At 32.7% G+C, this 22,641-nt stretch overlaps 1 protein-coding gene across 6 annotated transcripts; it reads left to right on the forward strand.

Moving 5' to 3' along the window:
• The first annotated feature begins 4 nt into the window (after window positions 1–4).
• Window positions 5–22,085, forward strand: LOC128156530 (DENN domain-containing protein 1B-like). Of its 6 annotated transcripts, none has more exons than XM_052818699.1 (21): window positions 5–336; window positions 3,024–3,091; window positions 3,520–3,566; window positions 5,512–5,567; window positions 6,251–6,358; window positions 6,910–7,069; window positions 7,221–7,274; window positions 9,001–9,161; window positions 9,642–9,692; window positions 9,849–9,894; window positions 10,061–10,162; window positions 10,660–10,768; window positions 11,148–11,281; window positions 11,540–11,671; window positions 12,176–12,235; window positions 12,597–12,629; window positions 14,229–14,297; window positions 15,205–15,297; window positions 16,207–16,277; window positions 17,309–17,480; window positions 19,374–22,085. In XM_052818699.1, the coding sequence occupies exons 1-21, from the start codon at window positions 320–322 to the stop codon at window positions 20,457–20,459; spliced, it is 2,829 nt and encodes a 942-aa protein (XP_052674659.1). In that variant the 5' UTR covers window positions 5–319; the 3' UTR covers window positions 20,460–22,085. The 6 variants fall into 6 exon arrangements, with proteins under 6 accessions (XP_052674659.1, XP_052674663.1, XP_052674660.1 ...); XM_052818703.1 differs by having other exon boundaries at window positions 17,309–17,384; XM_052818700.1 differs by having other exon boundaries at window positions 5,512–5,561.
• Window positions 22,086–22,641: the final 556 nt, after the last annotated feature.

Here is a 22,641-nt window from a genome sequence, read left to right on the forward strand (position 1 = left end):
TTCTAGAGAGCCTGAAAAGAACATATACTGTAATAGAGAGTTGAAACTGATTAATTGGAAATTAATAAATTTTACATAGAGGTCGCCCGAATTCATTTTGTAAACTGAAACATACATTAGTTTGATTCAAGTACGAATTAATGACGTGTGTGTTAAGCCCCGAGGCTATCCGAATTAATTCATGGCTGGTCACTTCCTGTCAAAACGGATGAAATTTGTTGTTTAGCGTAAATAGCGAATTTTACAACAGTTATTCAAGTATGCCAATATGTAGCCATGGAAAGAAGTAAAGAAACATATCGCTCAAAGATTAGGTGAAATGGGTTCACGATTAAGGTAATCCTTTTACATTTTTTACTCGAATGATATCTATGATATGCAGTCTACTTTACTTTAGAAGGCGTGTCATGGTTCACTGGTGTTTAAGGTCCATCTTAACATAAACTTATTCTTATCGATTAACTCTTATGTATTTTATACGCCATCTGAAACATACTTTACTAGCGATCATGGAATAGCTTTTAAACAGTTAAAGTTGTATTATTTCTAATCAATTGTGAAAATATATAAACTCCATGAACAAGAGTCACTTAGATAATGCTTGCATTGCTAAATGCCAAGTATATTATGAACATGAGTACAAAAGCTGTCTTCACTGCCTTAATTATCATTACCAAAATGCTTGATTACATGGATCAAGGCAACTCTCCCGTAATTTGTCGAACAGAACAAAAATTTGCATACTCTCCATAGCTAGTACATACTAATTTTACATTATCATGATAGTTTATTCTTATTTATGTACTATCAACATCTTGTTGATAATGTCATCATGCCTCCATTTCATTTTCTTATGTTTGCATTAGAAATTTGTAATGTTCATTCAAGAACACGTCATCACAAGTATGACTATATAAGTAACAATTTTTAGGCATTTTGAATACCAATAGTATTGTAAGTTTTACCAAAACTTTAGACAATTTACCAAAAACATTAACATATTTTTTTGTAACTGATTACTTAATTATGTTTGTCCTTTATGATCAGAGTTATTTTATGACTTTTATGGAAGATTTATCTATATTCGTAAAATCTCTGGCATACATGTAATTTGTCTGCACATCCTGATGTGTTATAGGACGTACAATATCAAAAAAAAAAAAATCCATAAAACATGACACAATTCTTCATGCAATAGTTTATGTCCACTTATCACTAAATTCAAGAATGCATATGCAATTTCAGCTTAAATATTTAAAACTTTTTTCTGTATTGTTTTTGAATTGTATACATTTTAATTTGATAAATTATATAACTGGATGGCAGTATATCAATGGTATATAAAATAACAAGTCCATCACTAAATATTCCTATTATTTTCCTCCAACAAATTCCAATTCTATTGATCCATCATCTATAAAACCTTGTCAATGAACTTTTTTAGTGGTTTAGACGATAATAAATCGAATTGGTGTAAGATATTCAGAATGAAATGAAAGATTCTTGATTTTGGATCCAAATTTAACCAAGTTAAGATCTTTTGCATTTGTTAATCCGCATTTAAAATGTAGAAAGTTAGATTTCTGATTAGATTGTACCGTATCTCCGTTTTTTATTTGCGTGTCACAAAATTTGCAAAAATGAGGAAAATGTGTAACTTTTTAAAATTTTTTGCATCTTTAAAAGTATCCTATAGCAAACAATATCGGATATAAACTCTGCGTATTAAATATTTTGCGATGTGAAAGTGATTACAAAAAAACTAAAATTAGACCTTTGCAAAAGTTATTGAATATAAGGTATAGGATTAATTACAGATCATTAAGCCTGCATGAATATACAGTCAAACCTCTTTATCTCGAACTAGATGTGACTAGTTTGAGATATACTTTGAGATACTTTGAGATATATGAGTATTCAAGATGTCAATGGTGAAATACTTAAAGTATAAGTCGTTGGGACTTACAAATTACTTTGACATATATATCTATTGTATTCGAGATATTGGTGTTTGAGATACAGAACTGAAGTTCAACTGTATTTACCGTAATTGTAACATTAATATATCAAAATCATATTGCTTAATTAGCACCACTTTTGAGTTGCTTTTAGAAGCCTGTGTTTATTCCTCTTGTGTCAACTTAAATAGGCAGGGCTAAAATGTGCGATTTTATAGCTTTGACATGGCCTTTGAAGTAGTGTGTTTCATGATTAAATTGATGAAAGCTTATGCAATACAAATGATTTTTTTGAGCATATCTCATTGTTATATATTACTGTACAATGGAATTGGACATAAGTTTTATATTATGTAGCCCTCTCCCTACAAATGATTAATTAATAATGACTGTTCATTTTTGTTTCATGCAAATGGTCTCTAGGAATTTTCTTCATTTGAAGTCTGTGCTCAAACATTGCATTCATTTATGATAGGTGTTCTTGTTGGATAAAAATTTCTTTTCTGGAAGAAGAAAATATGCTTACGGTATTTTGCTGGGATATTGTGTTGGGATATATTTGGAGAGATTCATTTAACTACAGCAAAGATTTCATTATAACCGAAATTTAAGAAAATTCCTGTATATCACCCAGACATTATACAGAACCATGCATTCCAAATTAAAAGATTTGTATATTAGCTAAATATTAAAGAGAACCATGCTTTCCAATTTACAACAATTTCCTGAGAGATACTGAGGAGTGCAATATGTTATGATGTACTCACCTGCAATATACCACAGTGACTAATCTTAAATGTAGTCTTGAGCATTTGTATGTACATGTATTAAAGAAAGGAAAATGTTAAAATTGAAATCTTTATTTTTCAATTTCCAAGTTATTGAATGAATAATGAAAATTTCCACTGATGGTTTCCATTTAACTGATAAAAAATGATGAAAAGGAGTAAATTCTAAATCATGATTGAAAAACAGCTCAAGGTTGTAAAGTTAAGTAGCCTCATGAACTCATGCAGATGTGAAATTTTCTATAATTGCAATTTGAAGAATGTAATTGTGTTTCAGGACGAACCCTGAGAGAATATTTGAAGTTTTCCTTGAAGTGGCAAAACCTGAATGCGACAAGGATGGAAGTAAGTAGCTCCTAGTCCTGCTAAGCACGCCCAAGAATTTGTGTACTGTCTCGCAGCCCTGTTGGGTGTAGATGTGCTATAGCCTTTGCGTGTTTATATTGTTACCAGGAAGTACTTAACCTCGCCTCTCACTGGGCCTAATAGCCAGAGCCTGAAATTTGTGAAGCAAAGGAAACATTTATCAAGATTCATTCTTTATGTTATTGATATAATACCGGTATATTATTTACCTAGAAAAATCCTTAGAAATTGAATGAAACTGGAAAAAAAGAGAAAAAAAGGTCATGAAAAGCAGAATTAAAAAAAAAAATCAAAAGGAAAAATTCAAAAGAAAAGAACTGAAATATAATTTAGTTACTTCTCTGACAGCGAAGTGTATATTTAAATTTCATAATACATAAAATGGTTATTGTTCATTCTTTTTTCAGAGGAAACCTTTATAGTGCAGAAATATCCTCCAAACTACGAAGATGAGGTAATGTGAGGCAACAGAACTGGATATAAAGCCTTCTCTGTTGTTTTAAAGATTTTATTCTTATTTGTGCTTTGTCACTTATATATACCCCTGCTCTGCATTGAGAATGGCGGTAGGAGTAGGGGTGATTGAAATATTCTGGGGGGAAGATTGGTCAGAGTTTGGTTGAAGTTGTTATAGGAACAAGTTTATTATAGGGATATCCCACAAGTGTAACATTTAATACTTTTAAATCTTTCTGATGTACACATTTATATATACATGTACCAGTACTTATATTTACTAGTTTGTATTAAATCACCAGCGTCAAAGTATTATGCACTTAGAGATGTGAGTGCTATAGATTTTTCACTTTCATTTTGTACTATTATACCAATTTTGCTTGTGGTTTAAGGAGTCAAGGGTGGAACTATATTTTCTATTAATAAAAGTTAATTCAGCTTCGAAATTATAGAGTGACAGGATGTAGATAAGTTGTACATGCATGAATTTGCTTTTCTATAGGATGGGCATTAGGGAGTGTCGTTTCTAGCATTAAATGGTCAGTGAAGTCATTGCATAAGGTACAATGTACATACAACATTTGGTCGTGGATCAAAGGTTGAAAGTGGTTCTCGGTTATGTTGTAAATAAGGAGGTGTAATATTAATACCTTGTAGGTTAATTATTGTCATGTAAAAACCTTCCCGTTGTTTGTACTGTATATAGGTGGTTTCTTTGGGACAGTACTTTCCTTTCACCAGGTTGTTTTACATTATTTTGTGGACTAGAATGCATATTGTCTGACACATGGGGAAGTGATGAATATGCTTAATATTGAATTAATATTGTAGAACTTATATTTTAATGATTAATGTGTTGATGTCAAGTTACAACAAGGCGAAATGTGAAACCTTCATTGTGAATAATTTAATAGTGCAAGTAAAGTTTTCAAAATTTCAAATTTGGCCAATCAGAAATCCATTAAGTATTACATGTACCTCCAGTAGTCTGTTACTTTGTGCTTAAGTAGTTTAAAGGTTAAAGTTCAATGGACTGATAAGGAAAAAGATAATGATACCTGATATCCATGGCCAATGTAGATAGTAAGAAAAACTTGATATCTACATGGCCGACCATTTTGACAATTCAGATAATACACCTGCCCTATCATTGACAGGTGCACTTACTTTCTGATTGAAATGTTGATTTTCCCCTAAGTTTTTTTCTTATGGCCCATTGTGAATTTTCGTTAAGTAACTGGTATTATTGAAGAGGGAGGTTTAAAGCAATTGCTTGGATGTAGTATTTTTTCTATACTTGACGATTGTCAATTTATATAGGGTCAGAAGGTTTATGATTACTCTGAAGTTATTGACCTCTGTGATGATCATTTTGAACAATTTAGTATGTGCTTCACAACATGACTTTGATGTTATGATAACAAAAATGTCTGCATGGGCCCTGTTTATCAAATGTGAACTACATTTTTGTTAAATTTCCTTTGTGAAATTTAATGCAATATTATTTGTAACATTGAGACAGACAGCTGCAAACTGATATTTCTTTTTATGATTTGTATTACAAAATCCGTGCACAGAAAAAACCCTCGTTATCTAAATTTTTTATGATATCTTTGGATCAAGTTTTTCTCTTGATCCCTCAGATATGAGATTACCAGATTTAACAGCAAATACTGTAGAAGCACATATATTTGTTGGGTTAAAATTTTGTTGTTTTTAAACCAAATAAAATTTTGTTGGGATTAAATTTTGTCCTTCGTAATCTCTAAAATGTATCAACGCTGTATTTATGAATACTGAGGTACAAAATTGTCTGAATTTAATTCTGTTGATTAATAATCCCAATGAAAATAAAAAAATAAAATACTCAACGAATGTTTCTCCTTCTACAGGATATTGAATCCTAAATTTCAAAAAGTTTATCAGTATCCTTTTTTTTCAAGGACACTCTCAAGTCGGTACCAAGCTTTGCTTTCCCTTGCGAGACTGACAGGTATACGTAAGTTTTTCATGGCCGCGGGCTTACTAACCATTAATTGCTGACCTCTGTGTATGGCTTCTTGGAGTGCAGAATCAAGCGTCTCTGTGTACAATCAGGATCACTCACTCAATGTCTTACTGTGAAGAATCGTGGTATACTTTGTTGCAAATGGAAAGCATGAATGCTGCATTTTGATTTTAATTTGTTGCTTTGAATATTTTCATTTAATACTTACTGGTAATTTCAATACCAGGAATTCTGTTCTTGTCTATATTTTCTAAATTTTCAGACAAAAGATATCTATGCAAGTTTCAGTGAAAGTTTGTATAGAACAAAATTTGAATAAAGGCGTACTAAGAAGCTCATCCATTGCTCTACTCATGTATTCATAGTTTGATTTGGGCTAGATTTTAATTCCTATCACGCTGCTAGATATTGTTTTAACTTACGATAGATAGATTTGCTCTGTTTTATTAACATTACTAACTCTAAATAATACTCATACATTGTAGCATACTCAGAAAAAGAAAAATGCTAGAATTTGAATTCAGTTTCATTATACATAACATGATAAAGGATTTCAAATCAGTTTTTGAAGTACATGTATATGATATATAAGGAGCCTATAGTTGAGACCATGTTTTGTATACCGGGTATTTCCCATGTGATAATTTTACTGATAATGTATGCTATTAACCCAGGACTACAGTGGACCACTTCACCTTCGTGCTGACTGACCTTGAGAGTAAATACAAGTTTGGATATTGTCGCTACGCTACAGGAGCTCAGACATGCCTATGTGTTGTCAGGTAATTAGGGGTGACCACTCTTTCCAACCTATCTATCATTGTAATGACATTATGTGTACGGTCATATTGAGGGTAAATATATGGCGTTGTGTATTGTTTTTTGATGGAGAATGCAGTGCATTGTCTCAGTATTATTAAACACCTGTAAAAAGTTTCAAATAACACTAGGTAATTAAAACTGCTTTAGTGTAGTGATAACCTATATAAGAGAAATGATTTTGACTGTGTTCTTTGCTGAACAGAAACAGAAGAGAAGCTAGTCAATTTGTTAAAACCAAAGAACCCTATAGAAATACCTTAGATACACATACTGTGGTTTCATCAATATTCGTTGAATACCAATTTTCGTGGATTTCGTTGTCAAGTTCATCCACGAAATTAAATGTTCATTGAAGTTCAATATCAACTAACATTTTGTAATGATAGGATCATTGGCCACGAAATTACGTATCCTTGAAATTGTGGTTTTCAGAAAATCCACGAAAATTGATACCCACGAAAATGAATGAAACCACAGTATATTGCAATATTTATTTTTTTTTTTTTTTCAGTTTTCTGCCTTGGTTCGAAGTGTTTTACAAACTTCTGAACCTGTTGGCGGAGATGATAAATCGGAGCGAGGACAATGATGTGACTGATCTCCTGAGAGCGGCCTATGCCAATGGGGTACCAAATCCCAACCAGACCACCAATATTGTGGCAGGACAAGAGGTATGGACTCTTCTGTTGGTCAATTTAGGTGAAATGTTCCAAAAGGGAAATTATGTTTACTTGATGAGTGTATAATTATTTGTACCAATTAGATTGTATTTCAATATTGTTATTGATTTATATATTAATTGAGAGCAATTTGCTCATCCAGGAATGGACATTTACACCACCGGATCCTGAGAAACTCCCCTGTATTCCATCTAGTGTAAGTATTGTTACATACCAGTACATGTACTGGCACATACTCCATCTGTTCCACTGTTGTATAAACTGAAATATACTCCATTTATTACACACTAGAACTTACTCCAAATGTCATGCAGAAGTACACACTGGAACATTACTGGTATGTGGTACATTGGAACATACTGTATACTGGTTCATACAGAAACATACATGTACATGTATTACATGTGTCACAAACTTGTATACTTGAAGAGCAATTTCTATGTATCACACTGCAATAACACTCTGTTTATACATCTATATGTTTATCATATTTATACCCCCCTCAAACAAAGTTTGGGGGGGTATATAGGAATCACCTTGTCCGTCCGTCCGTCTGTCTGTCCGTCTGTCTGTCCGTCTGTCTGTGCAATCGTGTCCGGTCCATATCTTTCTTATGGAGAAACATTGGAAGTTCTTACTTCACACAAAGATTGCTTATGACCTAAAGGTGTGTCATGACCTTGACCCAAGGTCATTTGGGCAAGGTCAAGGTCACTGGCAGAAAAAATGCAAAATTTGTGTCCGGTCCATATCTTTCTTATGGAGAAACATTGGTGGTTCTTACTTCACACAAAGATTGTTTATGACCTAAGAGTGTGTCATGACCATGATCTAAGGTCATTCAGGCAAGGTCAAGGTCACTGGCAGAAAAAAATGCAAAATATGTGTCCGGTCCATATCTTTCTTAAAGAGAAACATTGACATTGGTAGTTCTTACTTCACACAAAGATTGCTTATGACATAAGAGTGTGTAATGACCTTGACCCAATGTCATTCGTGCAAGGTCAAGGTCACTGGCAGAAAAAATGCAAAATTCGTGTCCGGTCCATATCTTTCTTATGGAGAAATTTTGGGAGTTCTTACTTCACACAAAGATTGCTTATGTCCGGTCCATATCTTCCTTATGGAGAAGCATTGAATGTTCTTACTTCACACAAATATTGCTTATGACGTAAGGGTGTGTCATGACCTTGACCCAAGGTCAATTGATGAAGTTCAAGGTCATTGTTTCGAAAATGCTAAATTTTGTCTGTGTCATTGCTTGTATTAATGGAAATATTAGAAGCTAAAATTTGACGCAAAGCTTGCTCTTCTCAGGCCACATAAAATTATTTTAAGATTTTCATCCCCGTTTCTCTGAAAATGGCCTCCCCCGATGAAATTTTTATTTGGAAAAAATCGGGCTCAGTATACCAATAATTCAAAATGTTTAAATATTACATGGCTGCTTGACATGTGGATTTCGTTTGATACGAGTTTGATTTGAGTCATGGTTGTTAAAGGAAGGATGCAAATGTCCTCATGCATTTACAGTTAACTTAAAATAAAATGGAATTAAAGGATAGAAATTGGTTTGTTTACTCCTATTAGCATTAACAGTTTTAAAAAATAGAGCAGTTGTTATTTATAGAAAATGGTCAGTGAAATAGATTCATCCAATATTTTCTATAATAGCAAAAATACACGCGTTATGATTTTTTTCTTAGCGGGGGGTATCAATTGTGAGCTTGCTCACAGTACCTCTAGTTTTATACACAGATAGACAGTTAAAGCATTGAAAGGGAGAATATCATGCAAATTAAATAAAGATATGCATGATGTAATAAAATTGATCATTGTCCTTCCTGTAAACTAACAGTTACATCAGGAGTAAATATTTCATAACAAATCAGCCCACAATACCGACGTATTTGACTTTCCAGAGAAACCTGACAGAGTACTTTAATGCTGTGGACACTGAGAAGATGATGATGGTTTTTGCCAGCATGCTTAATGAGCGCCGAATTGTGATAACCTCCAAGCGACTGAACCGACTGACGGCCTGCGTGCACGCCTCTGCCACACTCCTCTACCCGATGCATTGGTAAGTCTCAATCATGATACTATTTGTGAGTAATTGTTTCTTGTAATTGTTAAGTTACTGTAGATTCCTTTTAAAACGAGGAATTAATATTTGTGTAAAATCAGGAGAAGCACATCTGACAAATTTTAAAATCTCGCTTTTATTTTTCGAATAAGTAAACAACATGAAACTATGATAAAAATTTGGGATTTGTGATTTGATATGCTCACGATTTAATGGAAAACGGCTGAATAGTGGAATTAAGTACTTGCGTAAAATGAAGAATCTATAGTTATCTACCAAATCAGTTGTGAAACTGATTATATCTAGTACATCACAAAATAAAGTTGCTAATAGTAAAAGTTGGTTACAATGTATTGTTCAGGGTTATTAATGAACATTGATGATTTTCGTTATGTAATATAGCCATAAGTACTAGTACAAGTACTGGTGAATTCTAATGTTTCTTCACTAATCAGCTGTTTTACCTTGTTTTCGTAGGCAACACCTGTTCATTCCAGTTTTACCAGCTTTCCTGATTGACTACCTCAGGTATGGTGACCTACTTTGCATCTAGTAATGTTCTCTGATAAAAATAAGTCTGTTTGCATTTCTAAACCTTTATCTGATATAATAAAAAAAAAATTAGCTTTCTATCAACTTACATATATACATACATATGTATTTATTATGATGTCAATATTTCAGTGCACCAATGCCATATTTAATTGGAGCCCACAAATCGCTCTTGGAGGTAAAATGTTTTTTGAAACTCTGTTGATCCTGTACATGTTATATGAAGTAAATTATATTATCCTGTTTACATTATACTTAATCTTTTTTAAAAGTCACATTATATTTATACTTGCATTATACGTTATTCTACTTATTCATTTATGTACTTTTTATTTGTTTTCCAGAAAGTACGAGAAAGTGAGCTTGGAGATGCTGTAGTAGTTGATGTGGATGAAAACACAATCAAAACCTGTTTTAATGATCTAGAGGAACTACCTTCAGAAATTGTAAGTTTAATAGCTCTATAGTCTTTTGGACATGGAGCTAACAATAAATAGTCAATTATGTGTATATCCAGTACTTTGTTTACATGTTTAGTATACATACAACTTGGAGGTTGATTTATGAAATGATGAAAATGTAAAAGTGGTATTGGACATCTGTCAATATTAATGTGGATTAAAGTACATTATAATTAGAATACTTTCACAGGTTTAGAATTTTCAAATTTTACCATATTTTTAACCAAAAAATAGCTTTTGAAAATATATAAAGAGGTAAAAAATGTAAAACCCCCAGCGGGATTCAAACTCATGACTTATAGATTTGTAATAAACCCTCTAACCCACTGCTCTACCCTGCTAGGTGACCATATTGAGAAAGAAACTACTTATATAATTACACTTCATTTCACTGTTTATTTCATAAACAATAGGTCACATCAAGGAGGTGTCCTGTACCACCGTAAAGTTGTTTTTTTTTTAAGTATTTCTCATCTTTTCAGCAATCCTATTTGAAGAAGTACCTTAAAAAAGACAAAATCAATGTTGCCATGGCAGCCTCTGGTGATGCTATTCCCAAAACCTTCCTCATGTCCCTTGTGAAGTTGATAGGTAGGTGTTAAAAAATAACAAATGATCTCTGACATAGAGTTTTGCATAACTTTTGACAAAATGTAATTTTTATCCATTGATTGTCTTTTCCATCTCTTAGCCTTGAAAAGAGAAATGGATAGCATAAAAATCCCCTTCCATTACAGATCTTGGGAGAGACTTGAAAAAAGATATTTTAATATATATCATTTCAACAGTGTTCCACAAAATTTGTTCTGACATCATATTCCTAGTGTAAGATATAAAATTGTTTTGAATTTCATGCGGGATATCTACTGGATAATCAGGCAAACATGATGAAAGAGTACCTAGTGTACTTTGAAGCATTTATGTTAACTTTGTGAATACAATAAGTTAACAATTATGGGGCTTTTTGTAGGTGGCTACAGGGATGCTCTAAAGTTTCACCCTGGAGAAGAAATCACCTTTAATCCACAAGCATTTGTACAGTCAAGACCAGAATCCATGCAACCTTTCCTAGAAAAAATTCTTCATCTACAAATATTTCAAGAGGTATTAGCATTATTATTTCTCTTTGCATTGTGTAACATAAAAATATTCTGCTGAATCAGTTTGATAAGAGCTTTGTTAGATCCAATAAAATGTTCACAACCATATTAAAAGAATATCAAATGATTCATGATATAGTAAAAATAAACAAAACCAGGACAAGTCTCTACTCCCTAGGATTGATTGATGAAATTCTCCATTATTTAAAATTATAATTTTGCTGTTGACTTGCTTATTCACCAATTTTTCATGGCATTTTAGTTTATCAATGAGAGATTGGATATGTTAAACTGCGGAGAGGGATTTACAGACATCTTTGAGAGAGAAGCCATGACACGAGCTGACAAACTGAATACTCAATCCCGGTACAAGGACTGGCTTCATAATGTCAAGGTTAGTACAACAAGAACAAGGTCAAATTGGATTTATAATGTTAAGATCATAGTAACAAAGAGAGTTCAAGGACAGGTTTTAGAATGTCAAGGTTAGTATAAGGATCAGTTTCACAATGTTATGGACAGTATAAGAATGGTGTTAAAAAGACAAGGACTGGTTTACTAATGTCATTCGGAACAATGTTTCATGCTGACTTAGAAAATTGAACTTCAGATGGAAAAAGGCAATTATACATGTGTATGTATGTATGTACTTATAACTTCTGACTCATGCGATATACATTTACATAATAGTATACATGTGGGAGATATTAAAAATGTAAAAAATAAAATCTGTATTGATCATTATAATTATTTTTCACAGGATTTAATGAATTTTATTACAATGAATGTAACATTACCTTTGTTCTCAAAACTGCACCTTGCTCAAGGAGAGAACAGAAATTTCATTCACATCTCTGTTATTTATTTATTTCATGTTACATGTATTTATCTATTACAGTCTCAGGGTAAACGAATGCAGAAAGGAAGTAAAGATGTTTGGGCTGACTTTAAAGAAAAGGTGAGCTTCAGTGCTGAAATACAAAAATATATGTTCAAGGAATAAGCACAAAACTTATTTTTGAAAAATATCCAATCATTTTTTTTACCATAATTAATAGTACAAAGCACACAAATTATTAAGATATTCATTTATCCACTTAAAGATATACATGTATTACACATACACACTTTTTGTTTATCTCCATGTTGCTATTGTAAATCATCAGTATTGTGTATCATAAAGAAAAATATTCACATTTAGATCTTTTGAAATATCAGTCTGGCATTGATTTGTAGAAATCACATCTGTTATTTTGTGTTTATCATGGGTATAAGGGGAGGCTATTCAGCTTTTTGTATTGTGATTATTTATAACACAGGCTGCTCCAACAGTCACCAATATGATGGATACTGTAAGTCATTAGCATGTGTCTTGTCCATATGTTTCATGTCTGTGGCCTATGTTTATGTTAACTGCATTATTGTGAGATATTCTGCCTGTATATAGTGCAGGCATTGCAAGCAAGCTCAGTCCTCTGTCAGCCTAACCATTATAGCAGCTTCACCATCACTTGTACAAGTATTGTCTCAAAAGGAAATTATAGACATGTAGATTTAATATATTACAATAACTTGATTTGATGTCTAATGTGGATCCTATTTGCTGAACAGTTTACCTATTGTAAGGCTATTATAAAAAAAATGTCCTTTGCTTTATGACTACTGCAGTATAATTTAATTCAGATATTTATATACAATAACTAACGATGAATTACAGACTTTGAATTATCACAAAAATCACTAGCTATACCCATATATACCTCACCATATCAAATTCATTATCTCACACCTGTATAGTTTATTGGTTCAGTGGTTCTAAAACAAATTTCATTTAATGAAATATCAATGGTTTGGGGTTGTTATCATAATTTCTTTTTCTATATAATAATTTTAGACATGTATATTGATTTATATTAATTTTGTGCCCTAAGAATTCAAAGATGATTTGTCATGTCTGTCTATTAAATTAAATTATATTGTGCAAAGCATGCAATCAATTTGTCTTGATATTTCATAAGTATTATTAATTTAATTAATATCTTGATTCAACATCAGAAAGATGACTACTTTATATGATGTCTAATATTTTAAGAATAATTTTGTAACAGAAAAAAGGCTTATGGGCAGGCAATCTATTTACATTAACTCATTGATTAAAGTGAACATATCATACTCAAGACAATCTATAATTATCTGTATTGAATGGGAAATACATGTATGTCTACTATGAAAATTTTATTTTTGGTTTTAAAGTGAAAAAAAACACCCCAGTTTTGAAAGCAAAAATCAAATCACTTATCATATATAATCAGTACATACTTTTATAGCCACAAACCATGGAAACCAATCATGACAAGTGAAATAATTTATTCACAAATTTTTAATAACATGGTATATGATCTTTATTTTCTTTTCCCATTTTTCTTCCTTTGAATTTTATTGAAACTCATTGTTTTGATCTGCATGTATCATTGTTTTTAGCATTTTGACATTTGTTTGCAAGAGTTGCATTTAGATTTATAAGGCCTGATTCATACAAGAAATGCAAAGTGAATTCAAACTGATTGTGTAATGTGCATATACAATGAAATTAAGATATTTTAGGGTGCATTGAATTGTTCTGCATCTGTTCTAGAAAAGCTTTACCCCCAAAAAATTAATTAAGTTTTCTCACTAATCTATCTATATCTACAGCCTCTTAATACTTTGGCTATAATAGATTCTAAACTTTTCTTGAAGGCATGAACAAAATTTTTTGGGGGTCTTGAAGTTAATAAATCATTTAAGTCATTTGATCATGGAGTTCTGAGAGTAATCACCATCATGAACATGAAGTGTAATGTCATCATTTACAGAGCATAACAGATAGTCCTGACTGGCATTTCTTTTTCAGTCAATGTAAAACTAAAAGCTGTATATATCACTGATCTTTTGTGATTTTTCTTCTGTAGATTCGAGATAGAACAAAGAAGAACTTTTCAAATTTCAAAGACAAATTTTCAGAACTACAGAAATCCAAGGTATGGTCCCTTTTTATCAACGCAGAATGGAAAAAGTGATTTATAGTAGGAATAATATAGACTTGAATTACATATTACAAAATCAATTGAAATATAGGTCATGCACATGTCTCTTTTGTCAAGAAACTCAATTGAAACATTTCGGCAGTTATTTATATTGATTCAAACATTATTCATTCATTTTATACCTATGAGAATAATAATCATACTGCATTATTTGCACTGGTTAGAGACAGCCTACTGTAATTCTTAAAAAATTTCATAAAATGATTTATATAAAGTCAAGCAAAAAACTTTGTCCATAATTTGTATTGTAAAAATATAAAACATGCATTTTGATGTCATTTAGTGGTGTAATGAATGTTCGTGAGCATTGCTTTAGAGAAAAAATGGTGTTTGATTTTAAACAGCTTGTAGTTATACATGTATGTGGTTGCATTGTTGATGAAATATTGTCTGTTTACCCTAATTATAGCACTCTACATTCTAGAAATACCGGTACATGTATATAAAGGCATGTGAGAAATGAGATTAGATCATAGCAATATATAAGATATCCACCATAAGACTCCAGTGTTATCATATACCCGGTACATTATTATCCTGTGTGTGTTTGTATCCCCTTGATTTATCCATGCTTGCTGTAATCATTGGCCATGCTTGCAGTTCATTTTATTTTACATGTTTTAAGTTCATACACATTTCTCCATTTCCATTGCACAAGTACCCAAATCTTCCAGAAATTTCAATTTAGAAATACATTTATAACATTTTGGAGTTAAAATGAATTTTACTTGCCCTGTCCAGAGTTTCCAGTTGGTTATGGGGTGTTGTTAGGGTTTTGATGCATGTATTTTTGATGAGGAAGAATTTCTTGAGCAGCCCCTTGAAAGTTTATGTGTTTCAGGATGAAGGAAAATCTTCACGCCCCCCTGCAAACAATCGCAATCGCAATCGACCCAACACCATCAATCTGGGGCAAGAACTGCGAGCCCAGCGAGTAAGTGGGCGTGTCAATATATAAACAGAGATTTTATGATTTTATGGTGCATAGACTTGCATATGCATCCAAAGAGAATAATGTTTTTTTTTAATGTATGTACATGCATGTGGTGATGATTAATCTTTTAGATATTGACTTAAAGAGTATCAGTACTGTATAATTTCATAATTAAAAATTTTATGAAATAAATTGATTTCATGAAATAAAGCATGAATAAATTAATGTAGCTGTAGCTCCCAGCCAAAAGAATTCGGATGGACAATTTGGGAGCTACAGTTCCATATGTTTTTAAAAAAGTTGCAAATTATGGTGCACGAAAAATTGCATATTTTTGGACTGACTAATCGAGCGTCAAAGTTAATAAAATGTAAATCTATGCACTTAAGATTTCACAAATCTTTACAGAAATGATTTTTTTAATAGATTAGCCTGGAATTTACAAAGTAACAATATATAATGCTGAAAGAATACATGTGGTTATAACACAGATAAACAGGACTCCTATAATTTTGTTGCTGTTGCACTTACATTCATTATTGCATACCTATCTTTATTTTTTGGACACCTGCTTTATTTTCAATTCAGTCAATTCATGGCAGAAGAGTTGGTTTGATTTAATTTGTTTCCTTTTATCATCCATATAATTATAAATTAAAAACAATATGAACAGTATACATAATCAGTTCTGAGTTTTATATGAAATATTTGCATGAGCTATATAAAGATTAAATACATTACAGCTGACGCTGCATGAATTGAATGAAATGTTTGCATGGCTGTTATGGGCATGCGTTATTTTGCATGTATGTTGAAAGCAACCAAAATGGTCCAGAAGTTCGACACAAAAGCCACCAAGTCATAATATCTCAGAATACTTATTGCTCTAATTATTCCTGCACTTAACAGCCTATGAGGCCCGGCAAGTCTCCAGATACCCAGTCTGTGAAGTCACTGAAGGTTTACGGAACTCAAGCAAGGTAAGTTTGAGTAATGACAAATAATGGCTGCTGGAAATTACTGAACTCATCCCTCTCTCTATGAAATACTGTTGATTCCCGATTATAAGTGAGGAATAAATATCCAAGGAAAAATTTTGCTGATTTAAAATCTCACTGTCATTTTTTTGACAGTTGTGATCTATATTTAATGATAGTTGAAGTTCAGTGCATGCCATTTTATATTTTCACATATCGCCACAAAACAGCGAAATTGCGGAACTAAGTACTTGTGCAAAATAAGGAATTGACAGTATGGTCCCCATTATGCAAAATTTATTTTACTCGCCTTAAAATTTTTTCACAGTAATTTATTTTGTCTAAACTAGATTTGAAAAACTTGCAATGACTTACTGTTAAACAAATGACAGATAATTAAGATATGTTATGACTTACTATAATAAGAAATGACAGAAAATTAAGACTCGTTATAACTTACTGTTAAAGCAAATGACAGATAATTAAGCCTTGTTATGACTTATTAGACTTGCTAATTAAGACTTTCTTATCAATGACAGGTCATATTGACTTGTAATGACCTACTGTCAATCAAATGACAAATCATCTACATTTGTCATCACTAACCGTCAAACAAATGACATGTCAACAAAGTTTTCTTGTGATCTATTGTTAAACTAATGACTGACATCTAGACTTAATGTGACCTACTGACAAACCAATGACAGATTATCTAGACTTGTGTATTACTTACTGTCAACCAATGACAATTACATAGTAATCAAATCTTTGAGAACTCTGCTGATTTAACTTAGTTATGAATATGACAACAATGAAATCAGAAAATTGAAACAAAGACAATGACATCCTTAAACTTTGTCTCATTTCAGTTGACACTGTTAAAAAAATCACAAGTTTGGGGTAAAGGATGAGCATGATGATAATCTACATTTAGTCCACATTTATAACCTTTGAAAATAATCTCCATTTTTCTTCTTCGAGAATAACATAGACACGTAAGAAGCTAAGTAGGGGTGTTCTCTGTTCTGTTTCAGGAAGAGTACGTACCAAATCATCGAGGAGAGGGAGAGGCCCAGCGACGACTCCGGGATGGACCTCCCTTACAGCCGTGTTAGTATCAATCTACTAGGTGACCCCGACATCCAGAATGCCCTGAATAAATCGGCCAGTGCTGAAGACCTTGTCTCCCCTCAAAGGTTCTCCTTGGTATGTCTGGTTATAGTGGCGCATGGCTCCCATCTGTATGCACCACATATCACCGGATTCATATTGGCTCTCGTATGCTGCCTCTCTGTTCCAGCTGCATGCTATGTACATTTTCGTTCCATTCATTTTCACTGTGCTGGTTTGGATTTGGGGTTTGGCTTTGTCTTTGAAAGACTTTATAAACAGCTTTAAGATAATGAAAAAAAGAAAGAAATGTTATTGGATTAAAAAGAGATAGAGAGCTTGGATAATTAATTAATAGATAATGAAATGGTTATTTTTGTAAATTGCTCCACAATTTTCTTGAAAAATATGATGTAGATGACTCATATTAGTAGCATTTACCAGTAGATATATCCATGATGATTAGTCAAGTTGCCTGATTTTTAAGCATGCACTATCATACTACATTCAAAAGAATCTTGAAAATATCAAAGGAAAACTGTACCCTCAAATGCTAAATTCTGGTTTATTAGACAGTCAGTATTTACATGTAGATGTTTTATACGCCTTTAACAGTTATTGCGAGTAAACATTGTCACCATAAATGTCACCTTTATCATACCTTTGCAACTGAGTAATACATGTAGAATAATTTTCATTGAGATCCATGTCACATAACAATCCTGTGCATTCAGGTTTGGAATTCTTCTTTCCTAATTAAAATTTCCTTCATAGGGATGATCCACATTGCAGTTCCCTTGCTATTTATGACATCGTTTTATTGCAATCAACCCATATCTTGTACTTCAAGCTTCTACCTATTATAGACACACAAAACCCATATCTATCATGAAGCATTTTTGCCACTATGCCCAGGTTTGTGTAAAACACACATCCTTAGGGGATTGGGAGACCACATGGATATTTATAAATGAAACCTTCTTTTAAATGATTTAACATTTTAAAACATGTACTGAGGTGAGAAATGATTGAGATGAGAAATAACTAACTTGCAATTGTCTATGAGCCTTATAATATTTTGTGGTTAATATCAGGGTGGGTTTTTTTTCATTTTACTTTATGAAAATTCTTGATACTAGTACATGTACATGTAACTACTATGGCTTTTTACCATTTAATGTACATGAAATGTTCTGCTAACAGATTTTTGGTTTTTGGTTTGTTGTGCCAACTTATTTAAATGTTGATTTTAAAATCCTTGCATAAATTAGTTTTATTTACCATTATGCATAAGACTAAAATTAAGAACTATTAAAATTCATGGATGTGTCTTTTTAGCGGTTTACTGTTTACTACATGTGCTGCATTTGAGATGTTTAATGCTACTTTTTATAAGATGTTGAGCTCTAATTATCCTAATATTCTTGAAATTATTTCAAATTATTGTTTCCTATATATAACATTACGTTTCAAAATTCTCAAAGCATTTGAAGAAAAATAATATTTTCTACTAAATTGTCTATAATTATTACTAACAATTAGGGTACATGCATTCACAGTGAATACTGTAGATTCCTAAGTAGATGCGAGGTATTCATATTTGAGTAAAATCGTGAGAAGCACACCTAGGGATTTTTATAATCTCACTTTTATTTTCTGAGTGTTGAGATCTATAAGAGATTAGGGTAAAAAGATCTGCGCTCGCGATTTTGTGTTTTCACGATTTGATATAAACCAGCGGGATTGTGGAATTAAGTACAAGTACTCGCGTAAAATAAGAAATCTACAGTGATGCCTTCTCTTGAGCTGTTTGCAGTAATTTTACTAACATATTTCACTTGAAATTTATTAGGTTATTGAAAAAAATTTGCATGTAGCTCAGTGTGTTTATAAAGTCTAAGTCTTTTGTGATTAGTTTTAAGGTCTGCATGTCACTGTTAACCAGTCACTGTACAATGTGTAATTATTGTGTTTTCATTTGTTTGACAGATTGATGTAACGGAAGAATCGGACTCCTCTTGTAACAGCTCACCCGCTCCATCCTCCTTTTCCTCGCTCATAGAGATCGACTCTCACAGCATCGGATCAACCAGCACTCAGGACAGCTTCAGTGCTGTCCCATTGGCCGATGGCTCAGACTCGATGAGTAACACCTCAGACTTGGAAAATCCCGGCATCCGCCCCGTAGCCCCTCCCAGGAGACGGAGAGTGGAGAAGAAGAAGGAGGACAATGTGGTTGTGAAGGACCGGTTGATCGGTGTCCGTACATCGAAAGAGAGGCCCAAGCCTGCCCCCAGAAAGAGTCTGTCAGACGAAGTGAAAGTTGACATCGCACAGATTAAACCAGAGGGAGAACCAAAGAAAGAAGCAGCGGCTAAACCTTTGATTCAGTTAGATTCAGTAGATGATGACTTTGACCCCTTCTCCTCACCCAAATCACAAACTGTTGGCACAGTTGAAACACTGAGAGAGAGAAGTGAGGGTTCTCCATCTTTGCTGAGGAGGACAGCAGCGATCAAGAAACCTAATGGACGACCTTCACGAGAAAACTCTTTTGAAAATTTAAAAGGTGGCAGTGCTGTAAAAGCGGAAAGATCATTGGATGGCATTGAAACGTTTGATCCACTGTGTAACTCTTCTGCCAAACCAACCCAAAGCAAAGAGGAACAAAGGAAAAGTGTGCATGAACTTATGCAGAATTGGGAGCTTCACACTCTAACAAAGTCACAGAATCAACCTCGTTCTGATGAAAAACCTTTTGCACATAAATCCCCACATTTAGGTTTCCCTAGTCCGCCACATTTCATCTCTAGTCAAAATACCCATCAGCCACTTGCCAGACTTAGTCACTTTACTCCCCATCAAATTCAACAAGCTTCTATGAATGTATCTAACATGAAACTGCCCAACAATTCCTCGCCCCATTCTTCTGTTTGCTCTCAGCGTACAAGTGGTAGCTCTGTGGCGTCGACTGACCGTTCGTCAGACCCTTTCTCAGACCTTCTAGAACAGTCTCTCTCAAACAAAAGTGGTGAAAATCCCTCCCCGAAGAAAAACTGGGAGACCTTTGACTGAATGAATGAGGACAAATCGGACTGTGAAGATTATGTTAGAGGTGCTTATTGTGATAGCCTGTGTGACATACTTTATGCAGGGAAATATTCGCCACTGTTTTATTTTCGCCCCTTTCGACCTCCTTGTTAGTGTGCAAATTCCAATTTCTTAAATAATATCTCTTTTAACACTACTGTATTAGGGCAAATTAAAGATTGGGAGAAGCCGTTTGCAAGTGTAAAGAGCGAAAATATCATGGGGCGAAAAAAAACCCTGTATACAGTATTGGGACTTTGTTTTATTTGATATTTGTTAATTTTTCCACTGTCTTGGACATTTTTCCTTGTTCTCAATGGAATTGTGTGACATAATGTTAGTGTAATTTCAGTTTCATTTTAAAAGATATTTATCGCAAGTCTGTATATGAGTAAGATAATTTAGTACTCTAGACATTCAGTTTTTTAATATTAACAACTCAACAAAACTACATTGTACATTGTATAATCAAATCACCAGAAATTGACTTTTGGTCTGGTACCGTTGCTGTATAAGAACATTGTTGTATTTTTGTAACAAAATGAGATGCTAAAATGACTTGGAAATCTTATACTACTGCCCTGTATTATCTGAATTTTTGCCTTGAAATTTACATTTCCTTGTTGGATAAGATACAAAATAATGATACATAAGCTTAATAGAAACACTTTTTCTCTACTTTCTTCAACCTTTTCATTGAAACAAGTTTTAGGGTAAGTCATCCCAACACTGAAAGAGAAAATATCTGAGTTGAAAGTCAGTTGTTTCATAACAAGTATGATGGAATAGAATACATTAAGAAAACATTGTTCTGTAAATCATAATTTATAGACCCTCTAAGTGTTACATGTATATTCATAATAAAGACTAATTTGATGGCAGTGAATGATTATAAGTGTTTCACAAGTATATTCAGAAAATGGTTCACAATTTGTTACTTGACCTAGACTCCTCGGTAATTGTTCCAGTTGTGTGAACCAGGATTTATACAGTTCCTTGCTTGTGATAAATTATAACAGTATTTTATTCAATATGTGCATTTCTCAGAAGACAGAAATCAACTACATTCCAAGATAAAATGGAAATAAATAATGGACATGTAAAGTACATGTATATGTGTTTAACTCGAGGGTGCTTTATACGTGTTTGTAATATTTAAACTGTCACCGTTTGTTACAAAATTTTATAGATTATGGTAACAATAAATATAATGTCATTTTGAGTAATGTCTGTTTAACATGCAAGATTTCTGTGTTTGATAGAAGTTTTATATATATCAATCAGTACCACATTACATGTACTTATTTCTAATGTTAAGCTTTAAAAGTGTTAAGATTTTTGTAAGTGTATAAATTCATATTGAGCCTTACCAGGCTACAGTATATATGATGTTTGCTTATGCAAAAACCTCCAAATAAAAAAAATGTTTTTATCATCATTTTAATTAAAAATTTTGGGTCACTTCTTTTAGTACATGTTCTTCTATTGTCAGTCAGTATGCACTATGTGTTGTTTTGGCAATTTGTTCCATGTCTCTTGAGATTTCTTTTTAATTACCACATGTTTTATTCTGCTGTGCATGTTAGATCAATTATATATTTTTGAACAAAGCATTGGAGATTGTTTTTATTTGATGAGAATCAATAGCAGTGTGTTCGGTGGAATTAAAAAGCTGAAACGAAGCCCATCAGCAACACTGCTCACCGGGCGCGTCATCGTCAACTGTCCCCATCTAATTATCAGCCATTTACTCAAAATAATGCTCAACTGTATTTAGGATTGATAATAGAACTTAGTTGAGTAACTTAAAAAAAATGTTGGTGATGGCATGGCCAGAGCATTTGGGTATTGGTATGATCCAATTTTAGCAGCCAAGTCACATGTCATTTCAACTGAAAATTGCACTGACAAAAATGCAGGAAATGTTTCGTAAGACAGTCTTCCCTAAAACCAATCAATTAATACACTATACACGACACCAAAATATTTCAATATAGAACTATACGTACATATAATTTTTGACAATAAATGCAACATGCAGTTAAATGATTTTCAATTTTATACAATTCTCAAACCTGATATCTTGTGCATTTAGAGGCAGATAATACTTGTATATACAGAATTCTCTGCTTTGAACATTTACAATAATGTACTAGTATCTAGTCTA

This window comes from Crassostrea angulata, chromosome 7, assembly GCF_025612915.1.
Source record: "Crassostrea angulata isolate pt1a10 chromosome 7, ASM2561291v2, whole genome shotgun sequence".
NCBI lineage: Eukaryota > Metazoa > Mollusca > Bivalvia > Ostreida > Ostreidae > Magallana > Magallana angulata.

Bases quoted from the DNA above. Each gene is read 5' to 3' on its own strand.
- LOC128156530 (XM_052818699.1), top strand. The intron at 10,769-11,147 runs GTAGGTGTTAAA...GGCTTTTTGTAG, and splicing joins GTCCCTTGTGAAGTTGATAG to GTGGCTACAGGGATGCTCTA. The intron at 15,298-16,206 runs GTAAGTGGGCGT...TGCACTTAACAG, and splicing joins AAGAACTGCGAGCCCAGCGA to CCTATGAGGCCCGGCAAGTC.